The sequence below is a fragment of the Cavia porcellus genome, unplaced genomic scaffold (assembly GCF_034190915.1).
Source record: "Cavia porcellus strain 051 isolate PalLab524CR breed Dunkin Hartley unplaced genomic scaffold, mCavPor4.1 scaffold_1, whole genome shotgun sequence".
NCBI classification, from domain to species: Eukaryota; Metazoa; Chordata; class Mammalia; order Rodentia; family Caviidae; genus Cavia; species Cavia porcellus.
In genome coordinates this window covers 211,758,226-211,771,976 of record NW_026947484.1, presented here as the reverse complement: position 1 = coordinate 211,771,976, position 13,751 = coordinate 211,758,226, and the positions used below count along the sequence as shown (strand labels likewise).

The 13,751-nt window shown below is 42.2% G+C and overlaps 1 protein-coding gene across 1 annotated transcript; it reads left to right on the top strand.

Moving 5' to 3' along the window:
• The first annotated feature begins 254 nt into the window (after positions 1–254).
• On the top strand, positions 255–13,002 carry Epcam (epithelial cell adhesion molecule). Its single transcript, XM_063229058.1, has 9 exons — positions 255–434; positions 3,620–3,724; positions 3,991–4,231; positions 4,937–5,002; positions 7,155–7,218; positions 7,799–7,900; positions 8,423–8,623; positions 11,252–11,296; positions 12,554–13,002. The coding sequence occupies exons 1-9, from the start codon at positions 359–361 to the stop codon at positions 12,593–12,595; spliced, it is 942 nt and encodes a 313-aa protein (XP_063085128.1). The 5' UTR covers positions 255–358; the 3' UTR covers positions 12,596–13,002.
• Positions 13,003–13,751: the final 749 nt, after the last annotated feature.

Below are 13,751 nucleotides of genomic sequence, written 5' to 3'. Positions count from 1 at the left end.
TATGGTCCACTTTACCTTCCATGTTCTGTTCAAGTCCCCTCACCTCGTCTTTGAGGGAAAATAGAAAGCTTAGTATATTCAAACCTACTGGGCGGCCGAGAGCCGGGGTCCGTAAGCGCCGCAGGGGGAACCACGGCGGGGGAGGAATGGGGGGAAGAGGGGGAGTCGGGTCCCTGCCCCGCTCCGCCCCCGCGGATCGAGGTGCGCCTTGGGGCGGCGCCGGGGCGGGGCCGGCCGGCCAGGTCGACTCTCGGGCCAGCGCCGTGTCCAGAGCGCGCAGCCCGCCGGCGAGTGCGCACCGGGACCCGCTGTTCTCTCGGCCCCGCGACCCCTGCCTCCCGGGCCCCCGGCGCGCGGCATGGCGCCCTCCCAGGTCCTCGCGTGCGGGTTCCTGCTCCTGGCGGCTACGGCGGCGGTGGGCACAGCCCAGGAAGGTGAGGGCGCGCGCGGCGGCGGGCGGGGGCCGCTCCGGGGCAGGGCCCGAGGCGCGGAGGCGCGGGCGGCGGGCCGAGTGGCCACCTCGGGGCTCCGGGGCACAGCCCGCGCCTCCTCCCGGTTGCTCCGACTTGGGGCGGCAGGAGCGGAGTCTCCGCGGCGGAGACCGCCCGGCCCGCACACCTGCGCCGGCCCCGGATGTGGCCGCGGGCGGGGACAGGTAGCTGGGCGGGCGCCGTGGCGGCCGCCTCGCACCTGCGCGCGGGAGCCGCCCTCCGGTGACCGCGCTGCGGACCTGGGTTTCTCCTAGAATCGTGAGTCACGAAAGGCAAAAGGCTGGGAACACGGGATAAAGACAGCCGGAGGAGGAAAAATTCCGTAATCCACCCTCTCAGAATCCCCAATTTAAGGGCTGGTCCGTTTTTCTTTTCTTTTTTTCTTTTTTTTTTTTTTTTTTGTCTTTTTGAGACAGGGTCTCGCTATGCAGTTCAGGCTGGCCTTGAGCTCACTTTGTAGCCCACGCTGGTCTCCAACTCACAACCATCTTCCTGCCGCGGCCTCCTCGAGTGCTGTGATTACTGGTGTGCGCCCGGTTTTTCTTTGAGACATTGTTCTAAACATCGCCGTAAATCTAGGGGTGTAGGCTTGTATCTTATTTTTTCCCTCCTGCAGAACATCCAGAACTTTACATTTCCTTTATTTTACTTTATTTATTTATTTAGTACCGGGAATTGAACTCAGGACTTACACTTGCCAGGCAGATGCTGTGCCGCTGAGCTATATCCCCAGACCCTTCCTTTTGTTTTAAAAAATACTTAGAAAGCCTGTAGTGGTGGTGCACACGGGGGAAGACTGCTGTGAATTCAAGACCAGCCTACATAGCCAGACACTATGTCACCAAACCAAACCAAACCAAACCAAACCAAAGAACAACAGTGGTTTGATACCACTTCTTACTCTGGGTTAGACACTTTGACTGTGGCCTTTTAACTAATTTGTGAGGAGGTATCCAGAAGTGGAGAGAATTGGTCCAAGCTCTCTGGAAAGGCTTTTACTCCCACTAACAGGGGGATGCCTATATTCATTACACTTTCAAAGTAGTGAAGTCTAGTCGGCTTGTATTTTCTAGCTTGAATCTGAGGCCAGATACTTAATTTTTATGCAGTTCAGGCTGGCCTTGAACTCACTTTGTAGCCCAGGTTCCGGCCCAGGTTGGCTTGGAACTTGCAGTGATCCTCTTGTCTCAGCCTCCCAAGTGCCAAACTAAACACATAATCTTAAATTGGAATGTAAACGAAATTTTAAGCCAATTAAGGGTACATAAAAACAGATCGATATAAAAATTCTTTCGTTTAAAAATTAATGGTATGTTTTAGATATACGTAGTGATCACATTCCTCATAGGAAATTTGTACTCGTACATGATATATCTTGATTCTTTTTTCCTCCAATCCCCTCCCCTTCAATTCCTCTTTGCCTTCTTATTTTAAGTTTTTTTTTTTTTTTTTTTTTTAATATCGGTACCAGGGATTGAACTCACGACTGCTTGCTTACAAGGCAGGCACGTATGCCACTGAGCTAAATCCCCAGCCTCTTTATATAAGTTTATTGGTACAATTTAGATATATACAACGATCACATTCATCATAGGGAATTTGTACCTATATGTGATATATCCTGTTTGATCATCCCCCTCCTTATTTATAAAAGCTGTTTCCAGTTTTTCTTCTGTTTTGTTTTTCCCCATTCTCTCCCCCTTTTTTCTCTTCTCATTTGAAGTCCTGCTAATTTTGGGGTTTTTTTGGTCTTTTTTGGTATTGGGAATCAAATTTTTTTTAAATAATTGCACTCTTTAAAAAATGTACACTCTCGGGGCTGGGGATTTAGCTCAGCGGCATAAGCACCTGCCTTGCAAGCAGGCAGTCGTGAGTTCGATCCCCGGTACCGATAAAAAGGGAAAAGACAAAAAAACAAAATGTACACTCTAGTAGTGGGACATAGTGGTGCACACCTGTAATCCCAGTACTTGGGAGATTGAGGCCGGCAGGAGGATCGCTGTGAGTTTGAAGCCACTCTGAACAACATAGTGAGACCCTGTCTCAAAAACCCAAAACCCAAATAAATAAATAAACAAAAGCACTGTTTCTTGACTCCCAGTGATATGGGACTCTTAAGACAGGAGGATCGCAAGTTTAAGCCCACTCTGGGTAAGTTAGCAATATAAACTGTCTCAAAATAAAAATATTAAAAGGTCACTACGAATGCTCTGGATTCACTCCTTAGATAAAAGGGATGGTATGGCCTTGTCAATTTGAAGTTAAAATACTCTTGAAGTAGTCCAAAATGAAACTCTTTAAGTTGATACCAGGACTCCAAATAAGTGCTTAGTATCACTTTTTCCTTAGTATCATTTTCAAAATCACATTTTATTATCTGATAGAATTAGGAACCATACAGAGATGTCCCCACATTCAGTCTAAAGTATGTATAATGAAAGATACAATATCTTCTAAAGGTCAGTATGTCCCTACTAGTCCACAAAGCAAGCACCCCTTAAGGAAATGGGGAGAAGCTGGGCATGGTGGTACCTACCTATAATCTCAGTAATGAGGCTGAGGCAGGAGGATTGCTGTGAGTTTGAGGCCAGCCTGGACTACATAGTGAGACCTGTCTCAACAACCAAAAACAAAACAGAAAAGAAACAGGAAAAAAAAAAAAAAAAAAAAAAAAAAGGAGGAGGAAAGGAAGGACCTGAGGAGTCACAGGTTCTAGAACTGGAACTGCTGGAAAAGAGGCTGTCACTGTTGTGCAGAGGAGGAAAAGAGCTAACGGAGGGAGTGTCACAGAGGCAGAGCCAGCGTCACATACACTGTCGGGAGTGGTGTCGCTCGTGGTAGAGCACACATGTGGAATCTTGGATCCAATGTCCACATTTTTTAAAGCTTATCAAAATTTAAATGGATACAGATTAGACCGTGTGGCTACGTAATGTATGCACGCTGTTCAGCAAGGGCCAGGCAGGTGAGTTTCAGCTGAAATTACGGCTGAAAACACATTCAGGACCACTTTTAAAGGCTTTGTGTCTTTGTAACTTGGGCATTATTATCAGAACATAGTTTAGCAGGGACATCAGAGTTGATGATTGGATCCACATTTTCAAATATACATACTTCTGATTTTCTAGCATGTATCTGTGAAAACTACAGGATGACCACAAACTGCTTTTTGGACAACGGTCAGTGCAAGTGCACCGCCTATGGCACACAGAACTCTGTCCTTTGCTCAACATGTGAGTGAAATATTCTTCCTGTCTTTATACTTGTCTCTTGGTAGTTGTCTTTTAATTGATGTGCCCTGAACTGAGAAGGGTCTTACTGGCCCAAATCTGAATCGTATCATGTTGTCAAAATAATCTCACATCTGAGGCTCCTTCAACTAATAACGTGGGGAGATGAAAGTGTGAGATAATGTTTGGAATGGAAGGAGTTGAAAGTGTCCCCTGTGCACGTGACACTGCAGTCACTTTGCAGTTTGACCCTGAGCTTTTCTTTTCAGTGGCTTCCAAATGTTTAGTGATGAAGGCAGAGATGACTCAGTCAAAGTCTGGGAGAAGAGCAAAGCCTGAAGGAGCAATCCAGAACAACGACGGGCTGTACGACCCCGAATGTGACGAACACGGCCGCTTCAAAGCCAAGCAATGCAACGGCACGTCCACGTGCTGGTGCGTGAACAGCGCCGGCGTCCGAAGGACCAACAAGGATTCGGAGATCCAGTGCTCCGAGACCGTGCAGACCTAGTGAGTGGCCTCCAGGGTTACTGTTGGCATGCTTCTCAGATTCCTTTTGACTTATTTTGGGGTAGCAATATCATTGATGGTTTAGAATTCAGAAGAAAGGAAAGAATGCGCAGTGAAAGTCTCTGTCCAGTCCCCCAGTCTGCAGTGTACCTCTGTAACGCTGATGGTGTCACTTTGTTCCATAACCTTCCAGGGGCATGTTACAAATTTACGGCGTACAGATATTCTTTTTCATATACCCAGTAGCATACTAGATAGAAGTTTCTTTTCATATATTTACTTAAAGACTCAGTATTTTAAATGTATGTGAATAACTTAACCTATTTATATATATTTGCTTAGTGTTTTTGTTTGTTTTGTTTTGCTTTCTTTTTTAAGATAGGGTTTTGTTATATAGTTGAGGCTGGCTTTGAGCTCCTGCCTCAGCCTCCTGAGGGCTGGGATTACTTCACGAGTTTAAAAGAGATGTGAGGGCCAAGGCTGTAGCTCAATAGTAGTAAGGGGGGTAGTGTAATAGTGCCGGGGATTGCATGAGGCGCTTTCTGTGAAGCGAGTGAGAATGAGGGGGAACCATGGGCACAGTTCCTGCAGATCCCTGTTCTGTCAGCTCTACTGTGATTCCAGCTGGAACCACAGTGAGGGCTTGTCAGGAAGCCCGTGTAGAGACTCAGATACAGACAGCTGTCTCTGTCCTTTGACTTCCAGCTGGATCATCATTGAACTAAAACACAAAGAAAGAAAGCAGCCTTTTGACCTTCAGAGTTTACAGGCGTAAGTAAAATACCATGCCTCGTATTATCCTTGCACAGTTGCTTTTCAAACCTTCCATCCTGCACTGTTAGAAAAACTAAGTTAAAATGCTATTTTTTTACATCTGTCAATAGTTTTTTTTAAATAATACAGTTGTAATAACAGTACGATGAGCCAGGCCTGGTAGCATATGCCTATATTTCCAGCATTGGGGAGGCTGAAGCAGGAGGTTGGCATGAGTTTGAGGCCAGCCTGGGTTACATCGATCAACTCAGGGTCAGCCTGAACTACAAAGTGAGACCATAGGAAAAGCAAACAGAAAACTCTCAATGATTCCTGTGTATCCCCTTCTCAGATTCACTAGTTAATATTTGCTATATTTTCTCTTTGTGTTTGTGTGTGTGAATGTTAATTTTTAAAAAATGTGTTATAGGGGCTGGGGATTTAGCTCAGCTGCATAAGCGCCTGCCTTGCAAGCAGGCAGTCGTGAGTTCGATCCCTGGTACCGATAAAAACGAAAAAGACAAAAAAAAAAAAAAAAAAAAAAATGTGTTACAGTGAAAGGCACATTGCAATTAACCCCCGCAAAATACTTTTTGCTTTGAACACGCCCGTTGTTGTTTTGCTTTGTTTCTTTGTTTTTGTTTTTGTTTTTTTGGTACCAGGAAAGTAACTCAGAACCTCACCCTTGTCAGGCAGGTGCGTGCCATTGAGCTGTATCCCCGGCCCCTCACCCATTGTTCTTACCACCTTCTGCAGCAGTTCTGGGAACCCTCTCTCAGGTCTTTAGTTGTGCTCTTCTGGCTCCATTGAGAGCTCGTTTGGAGGTGCTACCAGGAGAGCGCAGCTACTCATATACTCTTGACCGAGGAACGGTCCTCCTCATTCTGGTGAAGTAGGTAGACGAGGACACACCCTAGTATTTTCGCAAGCCTGCCTTTCCATTGGAGGGCACTTGGTAGCAGCGTTCACCATATTTTTTTATCACACCTCATAAAGATACTTATGAATCCTGATGAGTACAAGGTCCTGAGTTCATTTCCTGGTACCAAAAGAAAACAGATACTCATGAAAGAGGACTTCTATAACTCTGCAGAAAACAGCAGGAATGCCATAGCTGGGTGTGGTGTGGTGGTGCACATCTGTAATCCCAGCACTCAGGAGGCTGAGTCAGAATTGCCACAAGTTTGAAGCCAGTCTGCGCAACATAGTGAGACCCTGTCTCAAAAAAAGAAAAATCGAAAAAAAGAAAGTGGCAAGAATGATGGGATAAGGGTGTTTAAAGTGAAGGAAAGGATTTTGAGAGGGACTAATGGCAGTTTTTTCTTTTGTTTTGTGGTTTTTTTTTTTTTTTGAGACTGGATCTTGCTGAACTTGCTGTGTAGCCCCGGTTGTCTTTGAACTCACAGTGATCTTTTTTTAATTTAATTTAATTTTATTTTTTGAAAGAGGGTCTTGCTGTAGAATTTGGGCTGATCTTGAACTCACTGTATAGCTCAAAACTGACCTGAAGCTCACAGTGAGTCTCCTCTCTCGACCTCCTAAGTGCTGGAGTTACAGGCATGTGTTACCATCCCAGCAAAACATTCTATTTCTAATTGAAATGGCATCCAGCAGTTTTAGTATCAATGAATTATAGTAACCTGAAGCAACTTTTTTACTATGGTGGTTGCACAGTGCATAAACATCTTAACAACTTCAGTTCCACTTGGGCAGCACAGTCTTGAAATTGGAGCAATTCAGAGAAGAGTAGCATGGTCCCTGCAAACTTGTGAAGCATTCCATATTTTTTTTTTAAGTGTTCCATATTTTAAAAGAACTTTTTTAACAACCTTAGAACTAGGGGCTGGGGATTTAGCTCAACAGCATAAGTGCCTGCCTGGCAAGCGTGAGGGCATGAGTTCAATCCCCAGTACCAAAAAAAACCAAAAAAAAAACAGCTTTAGAACTGACAGTTCTAGACTTTGAGCCATCTGCTTTGTTAAAAAGTAGTTTCTTATCTGGGTGTGGTGGTGGGTACCTGCTGACCAAGCATCCTGGAAGCTGAAGCAGGAGGATGGTGAGTTAGAGACCAATGTGGGCTGCATGTGACAACTTATCGTAAAATAAAAATAGAGCTTCTTACTGTTATGTGGTATATATTTTAAACTCTAATTTTTAAAATTACTTACAGTGCCATTCAGGAGGTGCTCACAAAACGATACCTGCTGAATCCAAAATTTATCACCGATATTGTGGTAAGATTTTTGGTAAATAAGCTTGAGCAGGAAGTTGGTGGACAGGGTAGAAACAAAGCCATTGATTTTAGTAGTAGTTAAATGCATTTTAGTAAAAGCGCAAGTTCTGGCATTTAGTGCAAAATCCCTGTTTTCCTTCATAGCCTTTGGAAACCCCAGTTCTGCCCATAAGAAGAGATAGCATCTCTCTTCGTGTCCCTGAAACAGGCATCTCTGTGCCCATAAGAACTGCTCTGTGTTGCACATTTTCTAGGATGCTGCTCTTCCTCTCACCCCTCTTTTTTGGCTGGCTTTTCTTGCTTCCATTTCTGTGGGTTAAGGTGCTCCTCCTTACCCAGTTAGCCCTTGTCTTTCCATTTCAGTTTTTTTTTTTTTTAATGCATCAAGATTGTTTGCATTGCTCTCTTTTTACCTTGGATAGATTTTTCACTAATTATTGATGGATTTAATTACCAGTAATATAAAAGAACACTGATGCATGTGCACTACAGAAAATGTAAAACTGAATTTTCTGTTAAACAATGATATTTTAATTTTGGTTATAATGATGTTAATTTGTATTTTTCATCCCCCCTCCCAGTATGAGAATAATGTTATCATTATTGATCTGATGCAAAATTCTTCTCAGAAGACTCAGAATGATGTGGACATAGCTGATGTAGCTTATTACTTTGAAAAAGATGTAAGTATAAACTTTTTGTTTGTTGAGAGAGGGTCTTGCTGTGTAGTGCAGGCTGGCCTTGAACTCACCTTTGATCCTTCTGCCTCGGCCCCCAAGTGCTGGGATGGATTACAGGTGTTTGCTACACTTCCATTCCAAGCTTAAATCTCCTTATTTTATTCTGTGTTCACCTCTTATTCTTTATATACAGATGAACCATATTTCTACATGGTGCTTCTGTAATTACGTTTGTCCTTTATAACTAGGAGTGGTGGCTCAGACCTGTAATCCCAGCACTCTGGGGGTCTAGGGCAGGAGGATGGAAAGTTACAGCCCAGCATAGCCCAGCCCAGCCCAGGCAGTTTAGCCACTTAGAAAGACATTGTCTCACAACTGGGGATGGGGGAAAAATTTATAGTACTGGAGATGTAGCTTAATGGGTTCACATTTTCATTTTTATTTTTTTGAGACAGTGTCTAATTATAGGTGGACATTGTTCTTTTTCTTAAATGTTTTAAGTGATTTTTCTCCTTTTCAACATAGGTTAAAGGTGAATCCTTGTTCTCTTCTAAGAAGATGGACCTGAGAGTAAATGGGGAACCATTGGATCTGGATCCTGCTCAAACTTTAATTTACTATGTTGATGAAAAACCACCCGAATTTTCAATGCAGGGTCTAACAGCTGGTATTATTGCTGTCATTGTGGTTGTGATACTAGCAATTATTGCTGGAATTGTTGTGTTGGTGAGTACAGAACAAAGGAAATGGGATCCATGCTCCAAAACATTAATGAAGCAAAATCTTCATTTTTATATATAACTATAGCAAATTAATCTACCACATTTCCAGTTGCTTTTTACAAAACAGGCACTCAAGGCAAAAAAGGATGAAAGAGCTCCTGTCACGGGCCACTCACATTACCCACAGCAGCAAATACCCTTCAGTTCTCTTGCACTACAAACATTCTCACCAGGGCTAGTGCAAAACACCTGAGCTCCCGAAGCATGCAGTGAGGTAGAACAACAGGACCTGCGTTTTTGTTGTTGTTGGGGGTGGAGTGGTTGCTGGAAATGAACCCAAGGCCTTGGCAACACCAGGCAAATGCTCTGTCCCTGACCACATCCCCAGCCCCGGATCACAAGATTTCATTTAGCAGAGAAGAGTTAAAAGTGGTATATTTGAAACAACAATTTTAAAATTAAAATAAGCAAATGGAGTTTAGCAGTGCTTTAAAAGTAGTGATAGTGCACACACCTATAATCCCCGCATTTGGGAGACTGAAGCAGGAGGATCGTGTGAGTTTAAGGCTAGCCTGAACTGCATAGTAAGATCCTATCCCCCACAAAAAAGAAAAAAGAAATTAATATAGGAAATGGCTTTACAACTCTGTGAAAGTTTAATGTATATTAAGTATATAAACAAATATTTATATATTAATATATATGTAAAATTTAAGTATATGTATAAATACAAGTGTACTTATAAAAATAATATAAACAACCTTTCTGTGAGTGGGGGAAGCATACTGGAGTTTGAACCGAGGGCTCACATGCTAGTCAGCAACCTGCTACTGAGCTATGTTCCCCATCCCTTGTGTTTTTGTAAGATTTTGAGGCAGAGGGCTGGGGATTTAGCTCAGTGGCATAAGCACCTGCCTTAAAAGCAGGTGGTCGTGAGTTCAATCCCCAGTACCGATAAAAATGAAAAAGACAAAAAAAAAAAAAAAAAAATTATTAAGATTTTGAGGCAGAGTCTTGCTAAATTGCCCAGGCTTGCCTGGATTATCTTAATCAGCCTCCCATGTAGCTGGGGTGTGTTTGTTTGTTTGTTCATGTTTTTCTTTTTTGGCTAGTCTTGAGCTCCAGTGTTCTTTCTGTCTTGCCAGAGCTATCAGTGTGAGCTACCACATCTGTCCAAAATCAGACATGTTAACATTTTATATGGCAAAGACATAAAGCAAAAAATATTGATTATATAATGGGAAAAGTATTCATGATGCATAAAATAAAAACGGATATTGTGCATAATAATACAAAGAGATCCTAAAACTTGATGAGGAACCTACAGAATAGCTGTAGCGGGGGATAGATGATTTACAGAAGAAAAGTTTCAGATGACAAACTGGAAAATTTAACTGTCCCATGAAAATGAAAGCACTGGTGCAAAAAGTAAGCATATTCAAGGTTGTGGATCGCAGTGTGGAATGTACATTAGCTGGAGAATAATGAGCAAAGAGCAGTGTATCCCTGCTATGTGGGGTATTTTGAATAAGTTCAATCTTTTATTTTCTTTGTTTTGAGGTAAGGCTTTGCTTTGTCGTTCACACTTGGCCTTGAACTTGCCGTGTAGCCCAGGCTGGCCTTGAACTTGCGCTGTTTTTGGCTCAGCCTAGCTGGGATTTCAGGAGTGCCACCATGTCAAGTTTTTGATCAATCAGTATTTCATGTAGAATGGTTCCTATGATGTTGACATGGCTATTTAAAGATGCAATTGATATTACATTTGTTTGCATACTTTAATACGTAAGTAGGGAAAAAGGAAGCACATCAAGCTGTTAAACTGCACTGAGTATTATTCATTACTGATTTGGAGTTTGTTTGGTTTTTTTGGTTGAGACGAAGTCTTGCTTTATAATGCAGGCTGGCATCAAACTCATGGTGATCCTCCTAGCTCAGCCTCCTAGATTGAGTGCTAGGTGTATATGCCACCATGACTGGCTATTAAATTTCTTGATTTTGGTGTTGTTTTGTTTTGATTTGATTTTGTCTTTTGAGAGAGGGTCTCGCCTTGTATTTCAGGCTGGCCTTTAACTCAGTATGCATAGCCCAGGCTGGCTTCTAATGCAAGGTGAGCCTCCTATCTCAGCCTCTGAAATGCTGAGATTACAGGCAAGTGCCACCATGCCTGGTAAAATTAAAGTTTACTGGCCGTGGTGGACTTTTTAGTTTAGCAGTGAAATTTTAGTTTAAATGTTGATAGATTTTAAAACTGTTCAGATATGTACGTTTGCTGGCACAGTGGCACTCTCTGTGACCTTGGCACTCAGAAGGCTGAGGCAGAATGATTGCTATGCTTTCAAGGCAAGCCTGGGCTACATAGTGAGTTCAAGGCCAGGCTGAAATACATAGCAAGACCCTGTCTCAAAAGTAAACCCCTAGGGACTAGGGGTTTAGCTCAGCGGCATAAGCGCTTGCCTTGCAAGTGCATAGTAGTGAGTTCAATCCCTGGTACAAAAAAAAAAAAAAAAAAACCTAAAACAGGTATGTACTTTAAAAGCATGTATGTCAATTTAGAGCAACTTCGTTTTTTTCCAACTAGAGCCACTTTTTTGAGTTGCAGTTCTAAAATAGTATTCATTTTTCTTCCATTCAGATTATTTCCAGAAAGAAGAAAACAACGAAGTATGAGAAGGCTGAGGTAATGGATAGCATACGTTAGAAAAAGGCTCTGTTTAATATCTTACTCCTGGTAATTGGACACTGATGGGTTCCAGTTGTACTGAAGCCCCTTTACATTCTAGTCCCGGGGTCTTAGGGTCGGCCTTCGAATGGGCTTTTGCCTAACTTCCTGCATGAGTCCCATGGTGGGCTACCTTATACTGAATCATGCTTCATGAATCCCAACATGTAGCGAATCTTCTAGGGGCCTATACTTTAGTGGAGTCATAGTAGAGAAACTCGGGCGGACTAGTGAAGTGTTGTAATCGTCTCTCTGCCAGTGAAGAATCAAGTGAATGCAACTTGTCACAGTACATCTGCCTCTAAACTTGTATATCCTGGCCTTAAATCAGTGCTAGACTGTTGGTATGTGTAAGTCACCCAGAATTGGATATAAACACATTTGTCCTGAACTTTATCAATAACATTTTTATATACTCAGCATTTTATGTGTATTTATTTACAATTGTGTATGTACCACTAATATTTAAAAAAAAATAAAGAGAAAAGTGAACATTGACAAAAATTTAATAGAGAAAGTCTTAACCTTTTTTTCCCATTCCACAGATCATCTGGCTTATCTGATTTGACGGCCATAACACTAGGGGCCCACCCCTGAGCTGAACTGTGATGGACAGGGAGAATGCTGATGTAGTGTTAGAGTTAAGGGCAATATAGAGCTGGGTCTCACCACTTATTAGCTAAATAAGTAATACAGCGTCTTCAAACCTCCCTCCATGTCTGCACAATGGAAATAAGAGTGCAGGCCTGTTGTAGGGATTAAACAAAGCAGTTTGTGTCAAGTGTCGGTCCCGGGCGTTCCGCATGGTGAGAACTTTGCCAGCAGAGTAGTCATTGCTGGTCTCAGTTCCACCTGCAACTGTGGGATGTGGTTTCTCATTCTGAACTTGTTTCCTCACCTGTAAAGTAAAACATTGATCATAGTGACTTTGTTCTTGCTGGCTATAAAAAAGTAAGCGTTTACTATGAATTTGTTCTTAAAGATCTGGCTGAGTGCTGCTTTCCCCATCCCTTTGGCCCTTCGGTTTCAAATAGCAGCTTGGATCCTGCACTCAATGTGTTTCCTAGTCATAAAACCTTCTGTCTACTTAAATGTTTTATAAAATGTGAAAAAAATTCATCTTGCTTCTTTAGTTTTTTAGAAATTTTTCAGAATGAACAAAAGATTGAAAAATTATTTTAAGATTTCTTCTGTACTTTTCCCTCTGTGTTTCAGATAAAGGAGATGGGTGAGATGCATAGAGAACTCAATGCATAACTGCTATACTCAGAAGATTCACCACAAGAAGGGAAATTAGCAAGAAGATTACAAATGCATGAATGTGGAACAAAAAGATGTTTGAGTATTGCTGTGTTGTTAACATATATTTGTAATAGAGAAACTTGTATTCAAAATATAAGCAGCTTGAAATTGGCAATATCAGTCTTAAAATCTGACCATAAGTGTCTTATATGTGCAGATTTAATATTAAAGCCCAGAACATGGACTGCATAGTTAAAATACGTGTAATACTGAAGAGTATGTTCAATATGCTTCCACAGTAGAGTCCAAAAGATCACTGTCTTTTGTTTGTGATTGAAAGCTGCTTTTCTAGTTACTTTGAGACTTGTACTGTACATACAAACTTTTTTATGAAGTATGAAATAAAACATTTTTAAACAGAATTCCTTAACTTTCAATCAAATTTCCTACTATATACATCATAGGTTAAAAACTGAGAAACTGAGGGGTTGGTAGTACATATGTATAATTCCACTACTCACTTGGCTGAGGCAGGAGAATCGCAAGTTCAAACCCAGCATGGGCAACTTAGACTCTTGAAAAAAGAAAGAAAAATGCTGGAGATCTGGGAATTGTAATGCATTTCTGTAATCCCAGCATTTGGAAGACTGAGGCAGGAAGATCACTGCAAGTTTCAAGTTCGAGGCCAACCTGGCCTACATAATGAGTTTAAGACCATAATGAGTTTAAGACTGAACTACATAGCAAGACCCTGCGTCAAAAAGCAAACACACACACACACAAAACACATGGTGTGATGCATACCTGTAATTCCAGCATTTTGGAAGGTGAGGTGGAGGAAACGAGAATCACAAATTCAAGCCCACCACAAGCAACTTTGTGACTTAACAAGACCCTGTCTCAAAATGTTAAAAATAATTTTTTTAAATGAATTGTGTCAGGGATACAGCTCAGCAGCTTATGTGCCTTCCTGGCAAGCGCAAGTTTGATTCCTGGTACAAAAAAGAGAGGAAGAAAAAGTAAGGGCTAGAGATGGGCTCAGTGTGAAGAAAGCTTTGGGCTTAATTTCCAGTACTTCACAAATAAAAGAGGAATGGGGGCGGGATGGGGAATGGGATGTAGCTAAAGAAAAGATGCTCTGAGAGGTAGAGGTGTGCTTCATTGGCACACC